Source organism: Littorina saxatilis, linkage group LG15 (genome assembly GCF_037325665.1).
Source record: "Littorina saxatilis isolate snail1 linkage group LG15, US_GU_Lsax_2.0, whole genome shotgun sequence".
Lineage (NCBI taxonomy): Eukaryota > Metazoa > Mollusca > Gastropoda > Littorinimorpha > Littorinidae > Littorina > Littorina saxatilis.
The window spans coordinates 38,332,106-38,359,605 of record NC_090259.1 but is presented as its reverse complement, the minus strand read 5'-3'; the positions used below and the strand labels follow the sequence as shown (position 1 = coordinate 38,359,605).

Sequence of the window (27,500 nt, the reverse complement as noted above, 5' to 3'; positions counted from 1 at the left end):
TCTTTTTTAAAAAAATCTTTAAAGATGCATTAAGCATAGTCTTTTGCACATGGTGCTGTACATATGATGTTATTTATGTACGTACAAAAAATAAAACACATGTTGAAAGAAAAAAGAAGAGTTTTGGTCGGGCTCTAGGGCGGGGATGTAGCTCAGTCGGTAGCGCGCTGGATTTGTATCCAGTTGGCCGCTGTCAGCGTGAGTTCGTCCCCACGTTCGGCGGAGAGATTTATTTCTCAGAGTCAACTTTGTGTGCAGACTCTCCTCGGTGTCCGAACACCCCCGTGTGTACACGCAAGCACAAGACCAAGTGCGCACGAAAAAGATCCTGTAATCCATGTCAGAGTTCGGTGGGTTATAGAAACACGAAAATACCCAGCATGCTTCCTCCGAAAACGGCGTATGGCTGCCTAAATGGCGGGATAAAAAAACCGGTCATACACGTAAAATTCCACTCGTGCAAAAAAACAAAAAACACGAGTGTACGGGGGAGTTTCAGCCCACGAACGCAGAAGAAGATGAAGAAGGTCTGAAGTCACATGGTTCAATAAAGGTATTCTTGTTGATATTATACAAATATCAATTCGAAGCAGCAGTTAATTTCTTGTATATTTTCAATATTCTCCAACAGCTGCTGTGAAAAAAACAGGCAAAGATGTAATCAATCTCTGGTGTGAAATATATGACTGTCACACACAGGGCGACACAAAGTTTATATTGACACGTGCTGCTCGCTGCGAGCTTTAACACCTGAGCTTGGATATTGAAATGATTGTATCACTTCACACCACGTTGGTTTTGATTTGATGTACACATATGTACATATGGAGACATGTAGACAGAAACATACACGGTGGTCTAAACACATTGAACCTATATTAATTTAGCTCCAAAGTGTTTATTTGTCAAGATTTCCATTTTAATGTTCAGGCGGAATATAAACGAGCCCAAGGAATTTTTGATGATATAAATGTTGATGACATTGATTAATATTCTAAATAATATCCCATTGAACTAAATGTAAAAAGCAGAAACATTAATAGCGACAGCAACAGCGGGCAGTTGCAACAACCACGAGGGCCCCAAAGGGTTTAAAATCGTGATCGTGATTGGCGTTTTTTGACTTTTCTGTGACCGTGATTGCCGAAATTTCCATTTCTGTGATCGTGATGGGACTTTGCCCGTGATCCGTGATGACAAAAAAATCAAGTCTCGTGATCGTCATTTGTTTTCGTGATCGTGATGGGCATTATTGCAAAGTATTTTATTTTCAACGTACATTTTTCACAGCTGTATCAGTCTGTGATCCTCTATTCGTCAAGGTGTTTGTGATCGTGAAAACAAAAATCAAGGTAACTGTGATCGTGAAAGCTAAAATTTCCCTTCCCGTGATCGTGATGATACCCCCCCTTTGGGGCCCTCAACCACCACCACCACAACAACAACCACAACAACGACGACGACGACAACAACAACAGAAACCAACAGTACGATCGGGTAATAAATGTAGTGGACAAAACAAATTCTTACCCAAATTTTTGCAGGCCACCACTCCTAGGCACAAACACAAAAGCACGACTTTCAACATGGCGGTTAGCAAAATAGTTAGGTCAGCAGAGAAAATCTCGATAAGAAAACTGTGTCCGAAAGATAACAGAGTGTGCAACTTTCTCAGAGCCGGTCTATTTGTAGGCTTTGAAAACCGCTCCTACTTTTCGTCTGATGTGTAGGTTTCCGAAACCACTCCTTCTCTTGCTCTTATTTTGGTTTTATTGTATATATATATATTATATACGACGCAGATTATCAACCAAACATGCTCTTTTTTAACTTGACTATTATTATCTGGCTTGTAATCACCGATTGTAAAATGAATGTCCAGACAGACATCTCGACTCGTATCTGTCTGTCTGTCTGTCTGTCTGTCTGTCTCTCTCTCTGTCTCTCTCTCTCTCTCTGTTCTAGCTCTCTGTTCTAGCTCTCTCTCTCTCTCTCTCTCTCTCTCTCTCTCTCTCTCTCTCTCTCTCTCTCTCTCTTTTTCTATCTCTCTCCCTCCCCTTCCCCCGACAGCGTCTAGAGTTTCGAGCCCACATAACGTTAGAAATTATGTTCCAAACAGTGCTACAAAGAAGAAGCCCATTTTGCTTTGTTTTGTTTGGTTGTTTTACGTATGAAACTATCGTTCCAACCTAGTGCTAGGTCATTTAACAATTCAAATGTTTTTCTTCTTAAATGTTCCTTTAATGTATGGGTTAAACCAAGCAGAATGAGACTGTCAGGAAAAACAGACGCTGACAGTCTCATCTTGCTTGACGACAATACTGTTGACACTTTTGGTGAGACAATATTGTGACCTATAAATGTCGCGTACTGTGGCAGTCACACTCTTTCTCAGTGAGAGATAGATACGCAGCGCAGATCATTAACACAGATAAGTGGCTACATCCTGGAACGTTCAGTAAAAACAACTTTGAAACACTCTAAATAAATCATGCCGGGACCAAGAACACAACACAATACGGACAACTGAATGATTATTTGTGTTAGGAAACGCTGCTGTTGCTGAGCTTTGGTTCAGTTTTGTGTGTTGCATGTGGTTGATTTATTTGTACTTTGTGGGAAAGTACCGATATTATGTTTTGTAAACACAATATTTATGTTTGGAATGCAGGTGAACTTTCTAGTCCTGTCAAAACAAGTTGTTTACCACGTTGTTTTGAGTAGTGAGTTCGTGGCGCCGGCGCTTTTGATGTACGTCACACAGAACGTCACTGTATAATGTAGTTGTATCATGTTCGGTCTGGAATATTCTCGAGATTGAGTATTTACTATATAGGCCAGCGCGATTTGTATGTTAAAAAGTTTCTACTTTGAGTTCTGCTACGATCTGCAGTTGTATGTATGGAATGCTAAATAAATCCTCGAACTCAATTTGACGAGTTGTTTTCTGCTGCTGCGAAGACGGGCGACGTAGAATAAAAGAACACAACTATACGACATTTGAGAACTTGTGGCAATCTCAAGTGTCGTGTAACAATTTGAAAGACATTTTTCATCCGTTAAAGTGATCATACCTAAGAAGAAAAAAAAATGCCCTCCGATCGCTTCCAAAGGAAAACCAAGACATTCTGAGTTGCAAATACTGTTACCGCGCAAGAAGACTGCCTTCACTTTGCTAAAGTAGGTGTTTTAAAAGCTGAACAATTACCATACTTTGTGGAGCGTTTTCGAGAAACTTGTGCCGTACGTGTGCTCTAGATTTAGGTACAGTGGATTTTCCAGATTCTTCAGATTCGCCAGAGAGACAAAGAACATTTGGAACAAAACGGTACCAACGTCAAGAGTACTGTTCTCCTTCTTCTTCTTCGTTCATGGGCTTAGACTCCCACGTTCACTCATGTTTTTAGCACGAGTGGATTTTTACGTGTATGACCGTTTTTACCCCGCCATTCAGGCAGCATACGCCGATTTCGGGGGAGGCATGCTGGGTATTTTCGTATTTCCATAACCCACCGAACTCCGACATGGATTACAGGATCTTTTCCGTGCGCACTTGGTCTTGTGCTTGCGTGTACTCACGAAGGGGGATAAGTCACTAGCAGGTCTGCACATAAGTTGACCTGGGAGATCGGAAAAAAATCCACTCTTAACCCACCAGGGCGGCAGCGACCGGGATTCGAACTCACGACCTCCCGATTAGGAGGCCGACGTCTTACCACCTCGCCACTGCGCCCGTCACAACTGTTCAAGAAGCAAAGACGAACGAAGCAATTGTAAACTGTGACTTTCGTATGTATTAGTGGACTTGACCTCCCTCTCAACACGCGTCGCGATGAACAAGGGTACCGCGGCAAAACATACACACACATGCACACACATACACACACACACACACACACACGCACACACACCCACACATACATACATACACACACACACACACACACACACACATACATACATACACGCACATACACACACACACACACACACTCACACATACATGCACGCACACACACACACACACACATACACGCACATACACACACACACACACACACACACATACATACACACACACACACACACACACACACACACACACACACACACACACACACACACACACACACACACACAAACACGATCGTTTTGAAATGAATTGGTTTATTTACCACTTTTGATCCAAAAAAAGACATAGCACACAAATCCAACAATCATTCCGTTCTCGTGTGCAGACAAACATATACATGTCAATTCACTACAACAATTTCACAATCTGTGGGAATATCATTCTGACAAAACACATGTACACAAAAACTAACAATATTTACATATGTATCGGTTTTTTTACAAAAAGTTGTTGTTTGTTATTGACGCAGAAGGAAAACAACACAACGTTTCTCAGTTGTTACGTTTTAAATCAATGAAAAGGTTATGGTGAAAGTAAAATCCTGATGCGAAAACATCTAAAACAGATCGTTTTTGACGATAATGTTGTTTTATAGAATTATTATCAACGCATTAAAACAAAACACTCCCACTCAGATCTAAAAAATTCAATCAATAAAGATCTTTTAATTACAGTAATAGTCTAATGTAAAAATCAAAGTAAGCTTCTCATCAAAGTACCTACTTTACCGACTGTTTCGCAGTAACTAATTCATTCACAAATTCCGGAAACTAACTACTAATCCAACAATCATTCCGTTCTCGTGTCCAGACAAACGTATACATGTCAATTCACTACAACAATTTCACAATCTGTGGGAATATCATTCTGACAAAACACATATACACAAAAACTAACAATATTTACATATGTATGTTTTTCTTTTACAAAAAGCTGTTGTTTGTTATTGACGCATAAGGAAAACAACACAACGTTTCTCAATTGTTACGTTTTAAATCAATGAAAAGGTTATGGTGAACGTAAAATCCTGATGCGAAAACATCTAAAACAGATCGTTTTTGACGATAATGTTGTTTTATATAATTATTATCAACGCATTAAAACAAAACACTCCCACTCAGATCTAAAAAATTCAATAAATAAAGATCTTTTAATTACAGTAATAGTCTAATGTAAAAATCAAAGTAAGCTTCTCATCAAAGTACATACTTTACCGACTGTTTCGCAGTAACTAATTCATTCACAAATTCCGGAAACTAACTACTAATCACCAGTTGTTACTTGTGATGTTTTCAGGACTTACAGTTAGTAATTAACATTACACCAAACTGTGTATTATTGTAGTTATAAAATGAGATATAGAACAGTGAACTGTAAACAAACACCAACAAAACATAATTAAAAAAATCCAACTTTAAACAAAACCCTGGACTAAAAATCAAAAACCAAACAATATAACACGCAGTAAATAAAACCAGACAAAAAACCCAAACAAAGCTAACCAACCCGAATGTTTTCTAATTTTTCTCCCCGATACAAACACTTAACACATCACGAAGAAATAAGTTTTTGACAAAACAGACAGAAGAAGGGCGAAATATTTCTTGGTTTTCAAGGGACATAAATGACAGACTTTACGGTGCGGTAAAACAACCGCGATGGCCTCCCTTGACACATCGCTTGGGAGAGCTTTTCAACGCAGTGTTATCAGACTTTGGCTTACAGTATAGGTCGAGAAGATCACACACAGACGCTCACACGCTAACACACACGCACAGCACACACAGACAGACAGGATACTGAAACAAGAAAAAAGACTACACAGAAATAATGCAGACACAGGCACACAGCGACACACACTCACATTCACACACGCACACACATAATAACAAACGACACAAGCAAACATATACTGACAAACAGACAGGCAACAATCTTGAAAAAACACAAAACAAAACAAAACCACACGGAGAATGCCAACAACTTTCACAGCTATACATGTCTCTTAGAGCGACGAATTAAATCGATCCCGAATATATAACCGAATAGGTTAAAGGGACACAAAACAGTGGCAACAACCAACCTAAGAGCGTCGAAGAGTCGAGCTTTCAACGTAAAATACATTGTGGTTGTGGCTCACATTCATCTCTCTGACATCCCTGACAAAACGGGCGAGGAATATAACACCTATATTCATAACACTGATGTCTGAAAACAATTGATAGCGCACAGCCAATGAAACAGCGTAACCAGAGTGCCGCCATCTTACAGCACTGTACCACACTGACAAATAAGTCAAAGGGAAATAATCGTAGTTTCAAGAGTTGACAGCAGTCTTCTTTCGCTGTATCGAACGGTGACCCAAGATGGCGGAGCAGGTGGCGTCAATGTTTTGATAGCCAATAAGAAGGGACGCGCTATCCATATATTTTTAGATCAGTGATTCATACACACAGCACAAAGGTGAAGTTTTAATTGGTTGTTTTCACCCACGTGACACATGCATACTTATCACGTCACAGCTCACGCCCTGACGAATTTGGCGTGGTTAGGAAAATGGCCGCCATGGCTGTTTTCGGTTTGATAAAGACATGTGAAAACTATGGGTGGTATCACAACTTTACTTCGTTAACTGCATATATGACACTCTGATCCTTAACTGGGCATACTCGTGCACAATGCACAATGACCAAATGGCATTGCCTAATAGTATAGTAGCTATTGTGAACCTCACATCAGAACTTGAAAATCATCTCTGCCCTTCCACTGAATTTTACATCTTCTTTTGACACACTCGCTTAAATGTAAATTTAGGAATGTTGAAGTTTATGAAATCATCGAAAATTAAATTAATGTAAGACTGCTGGGTGAAACAGTATAAGAAAGTGTACATAACACGGTATTTGAGGTCGTCTTGCTACAAATGATTGTTGATTAAAACAAACCATAAATATGTTAAAAGTATACACAGTTAAGACTTTACACTTAAAACGCCGGTTAAAAACCAGCTAAGAGGAGCCTACATCAGTATACATATCACAATCAAAAAGTTAAAACAGGCGATTTTATAACAGAATACTCTAAATATACATTTACACAGGCTGAAACGGAACAGCACAAACGCACTGTCAGTTAACAGGTCAGGTTCATACGAAATAAATGGTAAATGATTAAATAATATTAAATCGATACGATTTTTAGGAATGAGACGATAAACTACACCCCCCTCCCCCTCTTAAACAAATCCGAAATCAAACAAACAAACAAACAAACAAACAAACAAACACACACACAGCATGAAACAAAACAACAGCAATCATCGAACCAAAGCAAACAAACAAACAAACAAGCTTTTCAGGGAAACAAAGGATCTCATTGTCATAACCATAACGCCAGACATGTAAAAAAAAAAAAAGCGTCACATTATTTCTACCTATTACCATAGAGGTGGAGAAACGTTGACATGATTATCAAGTAGGCGTCCACAGTTCGTTACCCGGCATCTTGAACACACGGCCAGTACCGTATAACTGGCCTTGATACCGAACGATTCAAGGGGGGAAATCTCAGTCATCTGAAAGAGGGAAATCCAAACGCAATCCGCCTTGTTCGATTTTATGGGCTTGGACGATAGAGAAAAATAAGAAAAGCAAAAGCTGGAGTCCAGTCTGGACGAAACTGCTATCAAGAACGCAGAATTGATTTTTTCTGAGTTTTTTTTAGCCGTAAGCGCCATGTTTATCGGAGCAGGAAACTCTTCCAGAGTGAGGCCCCTTTGTTGGTTTCACTGCGGCCGCCAGCAGTTATGAGAAATTCGAAATGAGAAATGGCGCTTACGACTAAAAAAAAACTCAGAAAAAATCAATTCTGCGTTCTTGATAGCAGTTTCGTCCAGACTGGACTCCAGCTTTTGCTTTTCTTATTTTTCTCTATCGTCCAAGCCCATAAAATCGAACAAGGCGGATTGCGTTTGGATTTCCCTCTTTCAGATGACTGAGATTGCCTCCCTTGAATCGTTCGGTATAGGCCAGTTGTACTGGCCGTGTGTTCAAGATGGTTACCCGGCGGTTAAGTCTTTTCCTTCCTATTAAAGGCACACTCCTTCTCGTGAAAACAGTTCGGCGCCCCATCTCAGATCTGACCAGGACTTTTCATTGGATAAAGGGCTGTTCACGTGACAGACTTGCAACCAACCTTTGCCCAACTTTCAAGCGATATCAGTCGGCGGCAAGTCAAATCAAAATCGCTGCCCATGTGAACAACACAAACTCGCAAACAAGTTTCAAGCGGCGATTCTCGCCGGACTTAGCCTTTCGGGATTGTCCGGTCGTCCTCGTTGTTTTCCAGAGAAGGGAAGGCTAGAGCTAACCAATTAGTAAGCGCGATAAGAAAAGTCTGAACAAAATCGCTGACGAGTCACGGCCAAGTCGAGCAGTGCTCAACTGAGTTTTGGAGTCGCTGACGAGTCTGGCCCGAATCGTTTCTAAATCGCTGAAGCCGTTCACATGGCAGACTTTTTGCCGATTCGGCCTCAACGACTCGGGAGCGATTTTCGAAAGATTTAAGTTGGGCAAAAGTTGGTTGCAAGCCTGCCATGTGAACAGCACTTAAGGCATTCTTTCCATCTTGACACATACCTAAACTAAGTGCTTGCAGTGCACAATGGGATATTTGTTTTTGATGATTTTGTATCCGCAAAAGCCACTGGCTTTTATTTTTTCACAAAATCCAGCCCACCACCACTACAAGCAGTCATGGTGTTGATCTTTTGTATCTGTCGAAGTGGAGGGATGGTCTTATCCCATGAAAAAGACTGTTCAGATCTGAAACGGTGAGCCAAACTCTTTTACCGAAAAGGAGTGTGAATTTAAAGAGGCAAGCATGCACCCACGCCCTCTCCATTTACTCCTATGCCCTGAATCACACATTATTTTGTTTTAAAATCTATCTATTTCCCACGTAAGCACTTCGAGGGCTGGGCCGATGTATTGCACATCACTTATTGGCGGAAACACGTACAAACCAGGTTAAAGTGGTACCATAGGTGTTTCTTTTTCCAACTGATACACAACATAATTATTAACACGCAAACAAACAAAATAAAATAAAAAGCTGACCAGGAAAAATATAAAATACAACCGTTCTGTCACACAAATCAAAACATAATTTCAAATAGTAAACAAGATTGAATAAAATGTCCACACTAACAGAACAAACGAGAAAATCTCAATAGTATCAAGAAGGCAACGAAATAAAACCTAACATATTACACAAAATAATGTGTTCACAAGTAGCTCTGAAAACGAGCTAGACATACTTTTTAACCAGAACACACAAGTATCATACATAGACAAGTCCAGTGTTCAGGGACAGGTGTATTTTAGGTGAACAGAAGTACTGTGAACATGAGACTAAATCAATGTGATTTCACTTCAACGATGTATAGTACTCTGAGAACAGTTGAAGTAATACACGAACAAACACATGTATACATCTTCATGGAGACACACGTTTGACACGAAGCATCCATGGTCCGTTAACGTACAATCCTTCTTTAACACACACTTACAAGCACAAACGCATGCGCACACGCATTCACGCACACACACATACACAGCCACACACACACACACACAGAGGTTCGCACGCACGCACGCAAGCACGCACAAACACACACACACACGTACACACGCACGTACACACGCACGCACGAACGAACACACACACACACATGGAACACATAGTTACAAGGAAACACACCTCCTATCAGTGGTGAAACACACACACAGTGTGATTAACATTTAGCTACAAGTAAACTCCTTTGATGTCACTTTTACAATACTGAGTTAATTCATTCACAAAATCAATGTTAAGATGTCCTTCCATCGCGTTCCTTTTCTTTAACGTTTTCAACAGCCTTCGTCTCAGTTTTGCACTAAGAAGCAATTCTCCCGAAAGCAGACTCTCCATTGACTGTCATGCCCGTATATTTAAACAGCGCATAGTGCTGAATAGCTTTGTCTTTTTCGACTCGTTTTCTCGATTCGCTGCTCAGAGATTTTTGTCCTCTGACCTTCTTTTACAAAGCACCACTCGTTCGCACTGTTTTAGTTCTCGACGCAAAGACGGCATCCGTCGTCTCGCTGTCTGGGATGACACTATAGACGTGTGATCGTCAAGAAGAGGAAGAAGAAAGTTCTCGGTGCTTATAAAGGTTTCATGTGGATGTACGTAGAGCCTTCTTTCTGCAGTTCATGTTTTCACAGCTTTCACATTGTTCGTGATACCCATTTTAAGCCGATTACTGTTGAGGAGAACGAAGCCTGAGTCACACACAACCAGTCACCTGCGGATTCCAAACCTGAAGAATACAGAACATGACCATTGGATGTCATCACTAGTTCCGATCTCTCATAAACTCTGGATTGAATAAAAATCAACCAGCATTCTCAAGTTAGCGCATTCCGACTCAAACCACCCCTACTCAGCCTGGATGCTGTTCGTCATATTCTTATAGTTTCTGAACTAGCTGTGCCTTTAAGTTCTTATCTCCCATACACCACACTGAAAAGGGGCCTGAAACGTTGAAGCACGTCGCCTGTAAAGCCTGTCCTTAACTGGGCGAAGTTTGTTTGTTTGTTTGTTTGTTTGCTTAACGCCCAGCCGACCTCGAAGGGCCATATCAGGGCGGTGCTGCTTTGACATATAACGTGCGACACACACAAGACAGAAGTCGCAGCACAGGCTTCATGTCTCACCCAGTCACATTATTCTGACACCGGACCAACCAGTCCTAGCACTAACCCCATAATGCCAGACGCCAGGCGGAGCAGCCACTAGATTGCCAATTTTAAAGTCTTAGGTATGACCCGGCCGGGGTTCGAACCCACGACCTCCCGATCACGGGGCGGACGCCTTACCACTAGGCCAACCGTGCCGGTCCTGGGCGAAGTCGACTTTGCGAAGTATACTTTGGGCTCACTTAAGGACCCCCTTAAACTTCTGTTGCCTCCGCCGGTGTAACACGAGAAAATTACTCCCACGAGATTTTTACTCCGGAGTAAACATTTCGTACGAAAAAGTTACTCCCTTTACGAAAAAGGCACTCCCCCATTTCACGAGAAAATTACTCCCCAAGACAGGTGAGTTCCGAGTAAACATTTCGTACAAAAATGTTACTCCCCTGACGAATAAATAACGAATAAATTACTTCACCCAAACACAAGCAATTTAACTTCCCATGCCAGGTGTACGAAATTTTTACTCCCTTGTCCCCTGTTAGTCTTGGTGGTGGAAGGGGTGGAAGGAGGGTAGCGCGACATTCGTGTGCGCGAGATCACTTATTGGCATTATCCCTTCGCCCGCATCCCATTTTTGCATACGATATTTTTACTGGAAGTAAAAACAAGTCGCGTAAGGCGAAAATACAATATTTAGTCAAGTAGCTGCCATTTTTCAGCAAGACCGTATACTCGTAGCATCGTCAGTCCACCGCTCATGGCAAAGGCAGTGAAATTGACAAGAAGAGCGGGGTAGTAGTTGCGCTAAGAAGGATAGCACGCTTTTCTGTACCTCTCTTTGTTTTAACTTTCTGAGCGTGTTTTTAATCCAAACATATCATATCTATATGTTTTTCGAATCAGGAACCGACAAGTAATAAGATGAAAGTGTTTTTAAATTGATTTGGACAATTTAATTTTGATAATAATTTTTATATATTTAATTTTCAGAGCTTGTTTTTAATCCGAATATAACATATTTATATGTTTTTGGAATCAGCAAATGATGGAGAATAAGATAAACGTAAATTTGGATCGTTTTGAAAATTTTTATTTTTTTTTACAATTTTCAGATTTTTAATGACCAAAGTCATTAATTAATTTTTAAGCCACCAAGCTGAAATGCAATACCGAAGTCCGGGCTTCGTCGAAGATTACTTGACCAAAATTTCAACCAATTTGGTTGAAAAATGAGGGCGTGACAGTGCCGCCTCAACTTTCACGAAAAGCCGGATATGACGTCATCAAAGACATTTATCAAAAAAATGAAAAAAACGTTCGGGGATTTCATACCCAGGAACTCTCATGTCAAATTTCATAAAGATCGGTCCAGTAGTTTAGTCTGAATCGCTCTACACACACACACACACAGACAGACGCACATACACCACGACCCTCGTTTCGATTCCCCCTCGATGTTAAAATATTTAGTCAAAACTTGACTAAATATAAAAATGGGGAGTAAAAATTTCGTGGAGGGAGTAATTTTTTCGTGCCGTGTGGAGTTCTTTTCTCGTACGAAAAGTGTACTCGGAGTAAGAATTTCGTACGAAATATTTACTCCGGAGTAAATTTTTCGTGGAGTAAAAATTTCGTGTTACACCGGTAAGGAGATCGTGACGATGACAATATATATTTCATTGAAAAGCGTACAAAACGTTGAAGTACATCGCATACAATGAGGATGAAGGTCGCTTGTTCATGTCAATGCTTGTGATTCTCCCAGGTGCCAGGAGGTTGGTTCCGCGTAACCCTTACTCTTGTTGCACGTGTCTTCTATAATATTAAGAGCGCTTACGTCCCTTTGTTTCTGGGATAACACCGCCTACAACTAAGCTGCTGTGGTTTCCAGGAACATCGTATTAACGAGAACACACACAGGGTTCGTCCAGTGTCCCGGGCCAGGGTGCACGAGAAAGTTACCAACCCGGTGGGAGTCAGCCGCGGTGTTGGATTGGTTGAAAATCAGATGTGTTGGGATTTCAACGAATCCCCGCGCTTTCTTCTGACCCGTTTGGCTGGCACCCACTCTCGCTTCGTGCATCTCAGCCCTGAATTCTCCTCAGACACGTCAACATGAAGTCTAAATCCGCGAACAAGGACATGAGTCAATCCTTTGTTTTCCCTCACATGATACATGCATAACATGTCATAGCTCAGGCATCGGCGATTCAAGTGTAGGAAGGAGAATGGCCGCCGAGGCGGATTCCGGTTTGATGACGTCATTTGAAAACAACAGATTCTTGTAGTCCATTCAACCGCTTAGAATTCTGCACACAAGTAAAGTCCTGATAATGAAGAACTTGGAAAGCGTTTCTCCCATGGTTGTCATTTATCATTAAAAAAAACCACACACACACACGATGATGACGAAGATGAAATATAGTCCACTGCAGGAAATGCGCCATTTTTACAGCACTGGCACAACCTTTCTTTTTGTGCCGGTTTTTTTGTATGAAATACTTGGTATTGAGCAGATGGTGCAAGATGTCTCGAGGATGCATCGAGGACCTGGATGCCTACAGCCAGCAAATACTACAGAAAAGTGTTACACGTACGTTAGATAAGTCTTAACCATTCCATCATTCTCTCATTCAAAACAGACTGGTTGAATGACCATAACACCATCATCCTCTGTCCTTTTTAAAGTGCAATTGCGATTTGTTTTTCGTTTTTTATCTTAGCGATACCATCTCATTTTGTTGCTTGGGGGGATTCGTTATTCGTAACACAACGCAGCGAATAATTATACTTAACATCAAAATGATAGTTCCTCCCGCTCTTTTCACATACTGCAAAGCAGTACGAAAACGCTGATAATTTCAGGAACAAACCACGTTTACATAATGCAATAAAGATACAAACAAATTAACGAACATAGATACTTAACAATCCCGACATTTCTCAAAAATCCAAAGATTTTTGTTTCAAATGAGAAATACGTCAATCATGACCCTCTTAGTACAATGACATATAATGGGACACAGACAATCTTCAGTTCAATGTGTACATGTTTAAATTCTCTTTGGTCAAACGGGCAATAGGAAACAGTCTTCCCATCAAATGTTTAACGTCATACCCCAACCATGCAGGACAAAAAGACAAACAACTTAGTCTGACCTAAGAGTTTCTGGAGCACAATGCATGGAAAATAATATTTCAAAAAGCTTCAGATGCACACTCCTGTTCCAAGTTTGGTATTGCAGAGCTCTGCTTGATATAAAACTTAACAGTCGGGCACACCTGAGCTCATCTTTCGTTTGTCCTTGTTTGAAATCTGTGTTCACAAATGGAATGTAGACGCTGAACCGTTCACAGCTGTGGGTCACAGTCTCATGCGGCCATACCCACAGTCTCATGCGGCCATACCCAGTCTCATGCGGCCATACCCACAGTCTCATGCGGCCATACCCACAGGGACCCCTGGTTTTGCGTGGAAGGAGCCGCTTGTAGATGACATTGTTATCTATAACTTTCTTCAGGTGTTCCTATCTATGTTGACATAATTGTTTTGTTTTTAAATTCCCCTTCTAACACCAAGAGGTGTTTTCCTCATGTTTTTCTTTAGTAATCTGTTGTTGTTGTTGTTGTTGGGGTTTTTTTTTTTGGGGGGGGGGGGAGGGGAGGGGGGAGAGGTTGTTCAACCCTTGGTTCTGTTTGCATACTTGTATGTGGAGAGGAATTAAGTTAATGAAGTGACATGTCTTTTCTGCACGTTGCTGGCGTTTGTACGCTACTGTTTGTATGAAACGTCGGGGTTTTCCACCTACGTTTTGTTCATTGTCTTCTACAGTTCTTGACATTCACTTAGATCTTTTCGAGATAATATTTTGATCTTTGCAAAAGATTCATTCATGAGCAGAAGGTTTCTATAATTGTTTCTAAAAATTTATTCTTTGTGGCAAAATCGCGAAGGAGTGAATGATTCTTGTATCAGTGCTCTGGGGAGCAAATGCTACAAACGGCGTCTTGGATGTCTAACTTCAGACGTAAGTATCCATCCCTAAAGACAATCATTTTCTCCTGCAAAGTCACAAAGGAGTGAAGTATTTCTGCGTCAAACAACTGAGGAGATTTGCTTCAAACGGCGTTCCATACCAGACGAACACACTGTTATCCTGGGGCAGTGTTCACAACCACGACGTAATCCTGGGGCTGTGTTCACAACCGCGACGTAAGGTGTACATTTAGGAGAGAAAGAGTACACTGACAACGCCGGCCAGGGCTGTCACGAAGATTATTACAGTAGATCGAGGTCCGCGCGAGGCTCCAGAAATTTTGCCAGTTTTTGCTCCAGATTCTGCAAAAAAGAAAAAAATACAGGAATGAAGGTACACAAAATTCATCTATAATACATGTGAGAAAGTAATGCACAGATAATTAATAATAATCAATTGAAATAGCAATTAATATCTATAGTTTTGTTTTCTTTATGTAAATCAGTGTGCTATGAAGCCATTTGTTTCGTGTTCTTATTACATGTTATTTTTTTTAATACAAATCGAAAAACAGATAGACTGCCAACGTTCCAAAATTCAGAATTAAAAAAAAACAAGAAAGGAAGGTAATTGGAACGTTTATTATAGACAAAACGTTTTGTAAGGTTTCGTTTTGTCTATAATAAACATTCCAATTACCTACCAAGGACTGGGTGGCCGAGTGGTAACGCACTTGCGCTCGGAAGCGAGAGGTTGCGAGTTCGACCCTGGGTCAGGGCGTCAGCAATTTTCTCCCCCCTTTCCTAACCTAGGTGGTGGGTTCAAGTGCTAGTCTTTCGGATGAGACGAAAAACCGAGGTCCCTTCGTGTACACTACACTGGGGTGTGCACGTTAAAGATCCCACGATTGGCAAAATTGTACGTATAGGCATAGATAAAAAAAATGTCCACCAAAATTCCCGTGTGACTTGGAATAATAGGCCGTGAAAAGTAGGATATGCGCCAAAATGGCTGCGATCTGCTGGTCGATGTGAATGCGTGATGTATTGTGTAAAAAATTCCATCTCACACGGCATAAATAGATCCCTGCGCCTTGAGTCCGAGTCTGCAGATACGCGCGCGATATAAGACTTTATATAACCATTCTTGTTTGTTTTTAATTCTGTTATCTTTATTATTATTGCTTGTTTCATGTGCATCATTTGAAAACAATTCTGGTTAAACCAAAGTATTTACATAACCGATGGCCGGGCGGTCTTGTCCTTATTACCTGTTATTAATTGTTTTATGTGCATCATTTTCAAATACAATTCTGTTTAAACCAAAGTATTTACATAACCGATGGCCGGGCGGTCTTGTCCTTATTACCTGTTATTAATTGTTTCCTGTGCATCATTTTCAAATACAATTCTGTTTAAACCAAAGTATTTACATGAACGATGGCCGGGCGCTCTTGTCCTCATTACCTGTTATTGATTGTTTCATGGGCATCATTTTGAAAAAGCACACCTGTTTAAACCAAAGTATTTACCTGAGCGATGGCCAGGCGGTCGTTGCCACCTACCGTTGGAATCTAGAGATTGGGGAGGTACGGACTGACCACCCCGGGTATTCTCCCTGCTCCTCCCCTCCACCCGTCCATCGGGGTGTACCCGTCTGTCTGCCTGAGGCCCACCCGGATTGTCTTGTCCTGATGCAGGGGCAGGCCGGGTGGTGGTGGTGGTGGTGGTCGTGGTGGTAGTGGTGGTGGGTTTGGTTCTGGTGACAAACTCTGCGCAAAGTCAAAGAAATGGTCAATCAGTCTGTTGAGCTGATAAAGTAAAATAAAAAAGGGAAGTAAGGGCTCAAAAGACATACGATATGTATGATAGAGTAAGTGAGAGTAATTCGGAACCAGTCTCCTGAGAGAATAACAAGCATTGAAATTTCATCCTCATTTCATTCATCTTGGTCAATGAATCTTCTTCTTCTTCTTCTTGTCGATCACTGGTCAATGAATCTTCTTCTTCTTCTTCTTGTCGATCACTGGTCAATGAATCTTCTTCTTCTTCTTCTTGTCGATCACTGGTCAATGAATCTTCTTCTTCTTCTTCTTGTCGATCACTGGTCAATGAATCTTCTTCTTCTTCTTCTTGTCGATCACTGGTCAATGAATCTTCTTCTTCTTCTTCTTGTCGATCGCTGGTCAATGAATCTTCTTCTTCTTCTTCTTGTCGATCGCTGGTCAATGAATCTTCTTCTTCTTCTTCTTGTCGATCACTGGTCAATGAATCTTCTTCTTCTTCTTCTTGTCGATCACTGGTCAATGAATCTTCTTCTTCTTCTTCTTCTTCTTGTCGATCACTGGTCAATGAATCTTCTTCTTCTTCTTCTTGTCGATCGCTGGTCAATGAATCTAACTCTTTGCCTTGTTCTTCGTTCTGATTGTAAGTTTGTTTTGAAGACACCGCAATAAGCATTAAGTTTGTTGTTGTTTTAACTTTACGATAACGTCATTTTCATGAACATGATAAACAGAATGAAATCATTCTTCAAACTAATCTGTAGCCCATAGGATTTCCGACAAATCGGAAAATAAAATAATAGACTGACCAGGCCTTTGCTTGTAAAAGGTGCCGATTCTGTCTTGATTCCTTCTGTCTTTGTAAACATAACTGACTAAAACCGAGAGGCACAAACAAAAAAACAAAAAAAAAGGAAAAAAAGAAAAGAAAAAAGTATTATATAGAACATGTAAGACATTGCTTTTTCATCACAGAACATAGACAAAACAGATATGCAATTGCAACACTTCCACACGTGTGTCCAAAATTAAAACATGCTTACCAGAGAGCATCATTTTCTTGCTGGTCTGTCCCAGGCTGTTGGAAGCGATACAGTTGTACTTGCCGAAGTCTCCGGGCTCCAGCTTCCGTATGTGCAGAGACACCGTGATCATGTCTGTGCCGATCTGAGGGTAAATGTTCACCTGAAACAAATAGCATAAATAAAATATCAGTATTATTTCATAGAAAATGCAAACCTGGCACGTAAAAGACCTGGGTCATTCTGCCATAACTGCAGGTGGCTGGTAACACCTAAACACGCATACAACTGCATGGGTATCATATCTAACGTCGGGGTAACACCCGGGAACAGGTCCCTAAAGGCTTTGCCGTGAGGACGTAACACTTGAATTTCTCTCTCTCCCTGCCTGGATTCGAACCCGTGACCTCAGGATCACAAGTCAAGTGCTCTACCACCTTGAGCCCCCGTACTGTAACTTACACGTACGTATAAAGTCATACGCAAGAACCAGCCTGACAGTCTTAAATCGGGGTTTCTTGACCATGTACACACACACACACACACACACACACACACACACACACACACACACACACACACACACACACACACACACACACACACACACACACACACACACACACACACACACACGCACACACACACACACACACACACACACACACACACGTATCACTCACGCTGTACTTGTTGTTGCTGGTGATCTGGTCACCGTGGAACTTCCACATGGCCTGACCCTGGGGGTGCGCGCTGACCATGCACTCCAGGATGGTGTCCTTGCCTCGCAGCTGACTGATCCGCTTGGTGGGCAGGCTGATCTCAGGCATAACTGTCCACACAACAGGTTGAATAATTACTACTTGTTTTATTACTCATTATCTGTTGACTGATTATTTATATCAAAATCCTGGCTGATGCTCTTGGTGGTCTCAGACATAACTAACCACAATAAGTGTACTACTTATAACATGTTTGATACACCTTTTATTAACGCTTAGAAGTTAGATTAATAAAATGGGGTTGATTCTCTTGGTCGGCAGGCTGATCTCAGGCATAACTGACCACAACATGTGTACTACTTAATACAAGTTTATTACTTACTACACGTTTATTACCTATGATATGTTTCATACCTTTGGAAAGTATCTAAGCTCTCCACACAAAAAGATAACATTTTACATACAAATATGGCTTATCTTCTTGTTTATTACTTATTGTATGGTTTATACTTATATTCAAGTTTAAATTAATAATGGTGCTGATTCTCTTGGTCGGCAGGCTGATCTCGGGCATATCACAAGTTAATTACTTATTACACGTTTATTACCTATTATATGTTTAATACTGATACCACATTTTATATACAAATATGGCTGATCATCTTGGTAGGTAGGCTCATCTCGGGCATGACGGGCGCAGTGGCGTGGTGGTAAGACGTCGGCCTCCTAATCGGGAGGTCGTGAGTTCGAATCCCGGTCGCTGCCGCCTGGTGGGTTAAGAGTGGCGATTTTTCCGATCTCCCAGGTCAACTTATGTGCAGACCTGCTAGTGACTTAACCCCCTTCGTGTGTACACGCAAGCACAAGACCAAGTGCGCACGGAAAAAGATCCTGTAATTCATGTCAGAGTTCGGTGGGTTATAGGAACACAAAAATACCCAGCATGCCTCCCCCGAAATCGGCGTATGCTGCCTGAATGGCGGGGTAAAAACGGTCATACACGTAAAAATCCACTCGTGCTAAAAACATTAGTGAACGTGGGAGTCTAAGCCCATGAACAAAGAAGAAGAAGATCTCAGGCATAACTGACCACGGACAATGTTTATTTCTCTTCACATGTTTGATACACATTATATTAAAGCTTAGATTTAAAAACAAATGTGGCTGATCCGCTTAGTGGGCAGGCGGATCTCAGGCATAACTGACAATGCAACATGTTTACTGTCTTTTATATGTTCAATACTTAGAAATACTTGTTAAATTAGGCGTAAAAACATGTTTGTTTTCAATGAGAAGGCAAAACAAAAAGGGGTTGGTGACCGGTTGCCTATTTTCTTTTTTTAATTGAAGTTTGTATTACATTCACACAGGCGTATGTGGCTTCCTATTGGCCGGAAATCGCATAAACTGGGTCGTCGGTGAAGAGCAATGTTCTTTGCAAAGTTTAAAAGTCGAATAATGTCATTTTTAATAAAAAAATATTCTTTGAAGGTTGATACAAAAAATGCTCTAGGGTCGGTCGGCGAATCGGAAACAATTAAGGAACTGGTTTTTTGTGGGTTTTTTCTTCAATAGAATTTTTGTGTGCTGATTCTTTTGGACGGCAGGCTGATCTTGGGCATAACTGACCACATAGCATGTGTATTATTTAATACATATTTATGACTTACTGCATGTTTATTACGTATTACATGTTTGTTACTTACTACACAATTGGAACTATGACAGCCTTTCATTTTTCTTAGTATTTGAGTTTAACGTCCTTTGAGAACCAATTGGCCTATGTTCGTCTCTCTTTTAATACTCCAACAGCACTGTAATATGTTTTAGGAATCGCAACGGGGTAAGGGTTCACATGTTATAGGCCAATGATGACATAAAGCAAACATTTTTTATTTGACTTATTTCAAATTCTTATTTATTATTAGCTGATCACCGCAACACGGTTGGCCTGGTGGTAAGGCGTCCGCCCAGTGAGCGGGAGGTCGTGGGTTCGAACCCCGGCCGGGTCATACCTAAGACTTTAAAATTGGCAATCTAGTGGCTGCTCCGCCTGGCGTCTGGCATTATGGGGTTAGTGCTAGGACTGGTTGGTCCGGTGTCAGAATAATGTGACTGGGTGAGACATGAAGCCTGTGCTGCGACTTCTGTCTTGTGTGTGGCGCACGTTAAATGTCAAAGCAGCACCGCCCTAATATCACCCTTCGTGGTGGACTGGGCGTTAAGCAAACAAACAAACAAATTAGCTGATCTTTTGTGAAAACTCCAAAGCCCCTTGAGCCTAAAACTAGTAAAAACGTCCAAAACTTTCGACTTACATTTGACCTTGACCTGGATTTCCCGGCGTACACTGGGCGGTACCCCATTCTCTGCCACACACTCGTAGATGCCCCCACAGAACCGCGTCACGTTGTGAATCACCAGCACCTGGCCCGCCTCCCCAATCCCTGCAAACAGTGACGTCATTTTACTCTGACGTCATACCACACGTCTTGCAAGACGATGCATATAGAGCGGGAGAAAGTGTCTCCTGGCTTTCAAAGCTTAAAAACAATTAAAACCAGGAAACACTTTATTAATACTAAAATAAAGTAATACGTGAGACGTTTTTCTGCATTGCAAGAAACCAAACGTCATTAAAACCGCTTTTGTTAACTTAAATACTTAAAACAAAACTAGGAGAGTACCTTTAAATGTGTCACAGACAATAGGTCAGTATATCACAGCAACCCCCCCCCCCCCCAATGTCTTTCTATAATTAACATGAACACGAGTATGTTCCCCACGAAAAAAAACCACCCTGTAGCTTCTGTCACTATAAATCAAGGTGATAAAGTGTCCAACAAACAGAGTTTTTACTGTTGTTGTTGCGTTATTGTTAAAAAACCCAAAAGCCCAAAATGTCAAATTAGAATGGATTTCGAAAAAAACATCAACCAAATTACGTACATATTTTTGTGTGAACAAAAGAAAAGTATGCGATTTAGTTACATTGTCACCTCAATGCACTAAAAGAAAAAGTATGCGATTTAGTTACATTGTCACCTCAATGCACTAAAAGAAAAAGTATGCGATTTAGTTACATTGTCACCTCAATGCACTAACTCATTCTTATTCGGCTGTAAAACCCTGTAAATATAATATTTATCTATAACATTCAGGACATATCTAACACAATATTTGACAAGAGATTGTTAAAAAAAAGTCAACTCATTAGCAAACCCTGCTCCATATTGCTGAAGAGTGTAATATGAGCAGCTTCTCTGTCTGTCTATATGGCCACTCCCCATCCATTCCCCCCTTCCCTCACCCCTCCCCCTTTCATTGAAGACAAAGGCCTTCCCGCGTAAAAGATTCGGCTCACCATCTAAGTTCTGACCAGGTTTCTACCACAGGAGCTTGTATCAAAGCGTCGGTGTAACACGAGAAAATTACTCCCACGAGATTTTTACTCTGGAGTAAACATTTCGAACGAAAAAGTTACTTCCTTTACGAAAAAAGCACTCCCCCATTGCACGAGAAAATTACTCCCCAAGACAGGTGAGTTCCGAGTAAACATTTCGTACAAAAATGTTACTCCCCTGACGAATAAATAACGAATAAATTACTTCACCCCAACACGAGCAATTTAACTTCCCATGCCAGGTGTACGACATTTTTACTCCCTTGTCCCCTGTTAGTCTTGGTGGTGGAAGGGGTGGAAGGAGGGTAGCGCGACATTCGTGTGCGCGAGATTACTTATCCCTTCGCCCGCATCCCATTTTTGCGTACGAGATTTTTACTGGAAGTAAAAAAAAAATGGGGAGTAAAAATTTCGTGGAGGGAGTAATTTTTTCGTGCCTTGGGGAGTTCTTTTCTCGTACGAAAAGTGTACTCGGAGTAAGAATTTCGTACGAAATATTTACTCCGGAGTACATTTTTCGTGGAGTAAAAATGTCGTGTTACACCGGTCGATCTACTCCTTTATCCTTCCTGTACTATTACCTATAAGTAGTGACTAATAGTAGTCATATTACAGGAAGGATACAAGAGTAGGATACTTCGATTGGCCGGTGTAACACGACATTTTGTACTCCACGAAAAATTTACTCCGGAGTAAATATTTCGTACAAAATTCTTACTCCGAGTACACTTTTCGTACGAGAAAAGAACTCCCCCAAGGCACGAAAAAATTACTCCCTCCACGAAATTTTCACTCCCCATTTTTTTTACTTCCAGTAAAAATCTCGTACGCAAAAATGGGATGCGGGCGAAGGGATAATGCCAATAAGTGATCTCGCGCACACGAATGTCGCGCTACCCTCCTTCCACCCCTTCCACCACCAAGAACTAACAGGGGACAAGGGAGTAAAAATATCGTACACCTGGCATGGGAAGTTAAATTGCTCGTGTTGAGGTGAAGTAATCTATTCGTTATTTATTCGTCAGGGGAGTAACATTTTTGTACGAAATGTTTACTCGGAAATCACCTGTCTTGTCGAGTCATTTTCTCGTGCAATGGGGGAATGCTTTTTTCGTAAAGGGAGTAACTTTTCCGTACGAAATGTTTACTCCGGAGTAAAAATCTCGTGGGAGTAATTTTCTCGTGTTACACCGGCGCTTCGATAAGATAAGATAAGGATAAGGATACCATTTCTTAATTATAGTCCTGTGAGGTCACCCTCATGAAAATTCGGGCTGCTTTCTCAGTGGGGAAAGCGAGCTGCCATATAGAGTACACGACGCGACCCATTTGCTTTTGTTTTGCCGATAGCGACATAGAGAATACTACATGGCTTGCTGTGTCGTACCAGATTTACACAAGTTTTTTTTATTTTAAATATTGAACTGCGAGCGAAAGCGAGCTGTTCACTATTTGAAAAAAAGCAACGAGTGTAAATCTGGTACGACACAGCAAGCCATGTAGTATTCTGTTTATCCTACATACTGTACTAACGTGTATTTTACTGAAAATGTCTTGCAGACGAGGCAGCTAAATTGAAGACGCTTGTTTTGGAACCTCGATCTCTTCTAAAGCCTCGTGCAATCTATTACGCCAAAGCAAAGAAACGTCACTCTGAAAGCGGTGTGGCGTGACGTGTTAGTTCTAAAGATTTATCGAGGGTAATTAGCGAGCGCAATTTTTGTTTCTATAATGACGTTTGTCTCTGTGACTTTGGCATCATAAGCAGCGGAAAAACAGGTCCCTGCCAGACTTGCTTGACATGACCTCATTTACATGATATACACACGTGTGATTTGAACGATTATTATCTCACGGGTGTCTCTCTCACGTATGTAGGATAAAACTAGTTTTGAAGCCAGCGCCGCTATCGACTGAGCTATTTTCTTACCCAAGCTCCTGTGTTTCTACATGGGATAAGACCATCCGTCATCTTGGGCTGACACAGGTCAACTATCCACGGCCCGGATGCTATCTCTGCAGAGGTGTATTTGTTTTTAGTACAAATTAAGTTCTTAACGGTCGTAGTGACGATCTGTAATATTAATTCGTCAGAAAATTATCACTCTGCACAGGTAGCAGTTAGGATGTTGATATTTAGTACACGTCCAAGTGGAAGGATGCACTTGGCCCTCACAAAATCCTGGCCAGATTGAAGATGGTGAAAAAAAAGTTTTCATGGTATGGTGTGTGCCTTTAAGGCTTCCGCCCCCCCTCACCCCCCCCCCCCTTTCCAGTTTTCTTAACCCTCTTAATTCTCCCTCACTTTCGTCTCACACCAAATCAGTCAGATGGCAGCAGCATGCACGAATCTGTTCTTGTACACGAAAAAGGGCAGAAGGGGCACAACTAGCGGAAAACTCCATCAAAAGAGTAAACTAGCTTCCCATGCTGCAGAAGATAAAAACGGCTTGTAAAACCGTACTGGTAAGTTGATAAAAAGAGAAACATGCTCAGGCTTCTTTGTCATATCCATGCAAATGTTCTCCGAATCACAGGCAGGACACGGAATCATTTTCTTCTCACTGCGAGCAATGTTCAGCTCAAGAATACGAAACAGGGCGAATGAAAAACTGAACAAAAACACAGGCTTTTATGCAAGATAGAGCAAAACGCATGATAAAATCATCCAAGAAACTCCAAGAGTTGCTTCCAAAACTAATGCCTTTTAGGGCAAAACACATCTGTTTCGGACATTTATGTTTTTATGATATGGGGTAGGGGTAGGGGGAGGGGGAGGGAGAGAGGGAGGGAGAAAGGAGAGAGAGAGAGAGAGAGAGAGAGAGAGAGAGAGAGAGAGAGAGAGAGAGAGAGAGAGAGAGAGAGAGAGAGAGAGAGAGAGAGTCAGACAATGCGAGAAAATAACAAGACCAAGTGTCACATTCGTTCACAAGCCCCATACGTCTTGGCTGCAACTGAGCGACAGGAACAGAAAATTGAGGCCAACTAATTTAATAAAACAAAAAATAATATAACAAATGAAAAAATAAAAAAGGAAACACAACATAAATAACAAATAGGACAAGGCTGTTTTCATGACAACAGAACTGTCACATTTAAATGAAGAAAGCCCCCCCCCCCCTCCCCACCCTTGGCCTTCTCATCACACCCATTCCTACAATCCTCTCCCCGACAAAAGTCTAGCTGTCCAAAATCCATGGGCATCATAATCAACAATGTATTATGCGAGCATCCACTGAGTCATGACTCAGAGTGAACACAAGGCAACAAAAAACCCACCATAAAATACATTGAAAAATATCTCATTCCCCAGGAGAAATTCCTCCTACCCCCACCTTTTGTTCCCCCCTCCCTCTCACACTAAGAGCGAGTTAGCCCCGTACCCCCCCCCCCCCCCCTTCTCCACCTCTTTCCCCGTCCTCCCCCCTCACGCTAAGAGCAAGATAGCCCCATACCCCCCCCCCCCCCCCCCCCACCTCTTTCTCTTCCTCCCCCTCACGCTCAGAGCGAGATAGCCCCGTATCCCTCCCACCCCCACCACCCATCCCCCACCCCACGCCCGTCCCGTCCCAGAAGCCGATAAAGGCCAGAACATGATCGCCTGGCATTGAACCCCACAAATGTCTTCTGACCCCTCCCTTGGAATTAGCTGATGAATCGCCTGGCATTTTCTTTATTGGTCGACTAATGGCTGGGAAGAATCAAACACAGAAATTCTGTATTGAAATAATATGCAAATATCCTCCAATGCAATTTAAAAAACAAACAAACATATTTACGCTCTGTCTTATTCAATTTATTTGGTAAAATGTTATACTTTATAAATATACAATCTATATAATTTTTTTTTTAGAATGGATATATATAATTGTATTGTTCGTTCTTTTCCCCCATTTTTCGGGTCAAATGTTCTGTTTGATATAACTGTGATTTTGAGAAAGTATCTATTTATTCTGAATAAGAACACACTCGGTTCGAACATTGAGTGCTCCTACAAATTGGTTTTGCTCATTGTGTAACGATTGATACAGCCTTTTATTATTGTTTTCTGCAAAAGTTCTCTCAGTGTTTTTGTTTCCTCCTCAAAACTGATGCAGCCTTACCAAATTTACAGAGATGACAAGGCAAAACCAGCACACATTATTTCAAGAAAGAAACACAGGCATGACCCTCGATCCGTCTCTATAATAATTCCACAGGAAAAAGAATGTAAGTACCAACCAACCACGAGACAAGAAAACAGAAAAAAAAAGAAAAAAGAAAAAAAAAGAAAAGTAAGAAAGAAACCGACCAACCAAACAACCAACTAACCAACCCACCAACAAACCAAACAATCAAACGGTCCCAGACTGGAACACAAGTTGCAATAACAATGCCCTGAACCTATACTATAGACGGCCACCGGCTGAGCAACAGGTTACATCCGGGCAACCGACCACCACCGCAAACCACCGGTGCTGCTGTATTTTTTATGACCCCATGCAAAACTGATGACACCGCCTTCGCCGCACGACACGCGACATGAACCAGGCTCCCAGTCACCAGGGGGTCCCCCCCTAGCAAAAGGTCCCCCGAGGTTTTTCTTCAATATGCAAAAGAAACTGCATCGGCGGTTCCAAGTGAAATCTGAGAAGCGGTGAAGCTAAGAGGCCAAGAAGGGAGCCCCTTCGGGTTCGAATCTTTATTTTACCCATCAGGGTTTTTCATGATGATCGATGAGGTTATGGTAATCGAAAAGGCAGTGCCCGTTGCACTTTGCATTGGTCGCAGAGTATTTAGCGGACTCGGAGGGATCTGGAGGGCGGAAAGGGTTTGGGCTGGGGGTAGAAAGGGCGGGAGGAAGAGAGGGAGGAAGGGGGGGAGTAGGGGTAAGAGAGAGAGAGAGAGAGAGAGAGAGAGAGAGGAGAGAAAGAGAGAGAGAGAGAGGAGAGAGAGAGAGAGAGAAAGAGAGAGAGAGTAAAAACAGAGAGAGAGAGACAAAGAGAGAGAGAGTGAGCGAGAGAGAGAGAGAGAGAGAGAGAGAGAGAGAGAGAGAGAGAGAGAGAGTAAAAACAGAGAGAGAGAGAGTGAGCGAGAGAGAGAAAAGGAAAGAGGGAGGGGGGGGGGGTGTTGGGGATAGAGAGAGAAATAATTGTTCTTACATACTCAGATTTCAATCATATTTGTTTGTTTGAATTGCTAACAATATGTTTCCATCGCCCATCTTACAAACTCTAACAAACACAATCTTTAGAGCACAGTGAACAACATCAACAAAAAGCACAGTCAGACAGACAGACAGACAGACAGATAGACAGACAGACAGATACAAAAAAACATACACACACACACGCACACACAAACACACACACACACACACACACACACACACACACACACACACACACACACACACACACACAGAGAAATAGAAGAGACAGAGAGAATATAAAGACAGGCAATCTCCTTATTTCTATTGCATGAAGCCACCTTCAATGGCCTGCATGTTATCTGGCCTCCTGAGCTATATGGATGAACTCAGATGGCTCTCAGCATTTAGCCTATCTAATATCATCAGTGCAAGAGCCATAAACTAAACGCTAAGCGACGCGTTCATATTACGATATCGTGTTCAAAACTATGCATGTTTTCACTCATACATCTGCATGATAAGAAGAAAGAAAGAGAGAGAACGAAATGAAGGACGAGAGACAGACACTCATACTACCTTAAGGGAGGAAATGAAGGACGAGAGACAGGCACTCATACTACCTTAAGGGAGGAAACGAAGGACGAGAGACAGGCACTCATACTACCTTAAGGGAGGAAATGAAGGACGAGAGACAGGCACTCATACTACCTTAAGGGAGGAAATGAAGGACGAGAGACAGGCACTCATACTACCTTAAGGGAGGAAATGAAGGACGAGAGACAGGCACTCATACTACCTTAAGGGAGGAA

The 27,500-nt window shown here is 41.6% G+C and overlaps 2 protein-coding genes and 1 long non-coding RNA gene across 3 annotated transcripts in view; all 3 read right to left on the bottom strand.

Annotated features, from left to right (window-relative positions):
- LOC138949272 (uncharacterized) overlaps positions 1-1,762 on the bottom strand; it is a 4,703-nt gene extending 2,941 nt beyond the window's left edge. The window contains exon 1 of the long non-coding RNA XR_011450214.1: positions 1,531-1,762. This is a non-coding gene — a long non-coding RNA (uncharacterized lncRNA). The remainder of the gene's footprint in view (positions 1-1,530) is intronic.
- A 13,117-nt stretch (positions 1,763-14,879) lies between these two features.
- On the bottom strand, positions 14,880-18,265 carry LOC138948017 (myosin light chain kinase, smooth muscle-like). Its single transcript, XM_070319544.1, has 4 exons — positions 18,119-18,265; positions 17,457-17,598; positions 16,162-16,401; positions 14,880-14,992 (listed from the first exon to the last, which is right to left on the bottom strand). Exons 1-4 carry the CDS (start codon positions 18,263-18,265, stop codon positions 14,880-14,882), a joined length of 642 nt encoding a protein of 213 aa, XP_070175645.1.
- Positions 18,266-19,725: 1,460 nt separating this feature from the next.
- Positions 19,726-27,500, bottom strand: part of LOC138948016 (limbic system-associated membrane protein-like) — a gene marked incomplete in the record, with an annotated part of 123,302 nt that continues 115,527 nt past the window's right edge. The window contains 2 exon segments of the mRNA XM_070319543.1: positions 19,726-19,781; positions 20,476-20,593. Of these exon segments, the coding sequence (XP_070175644.1) occupies positions 19,726-19,781; positions 20,476-20,593 (174 nt within the window).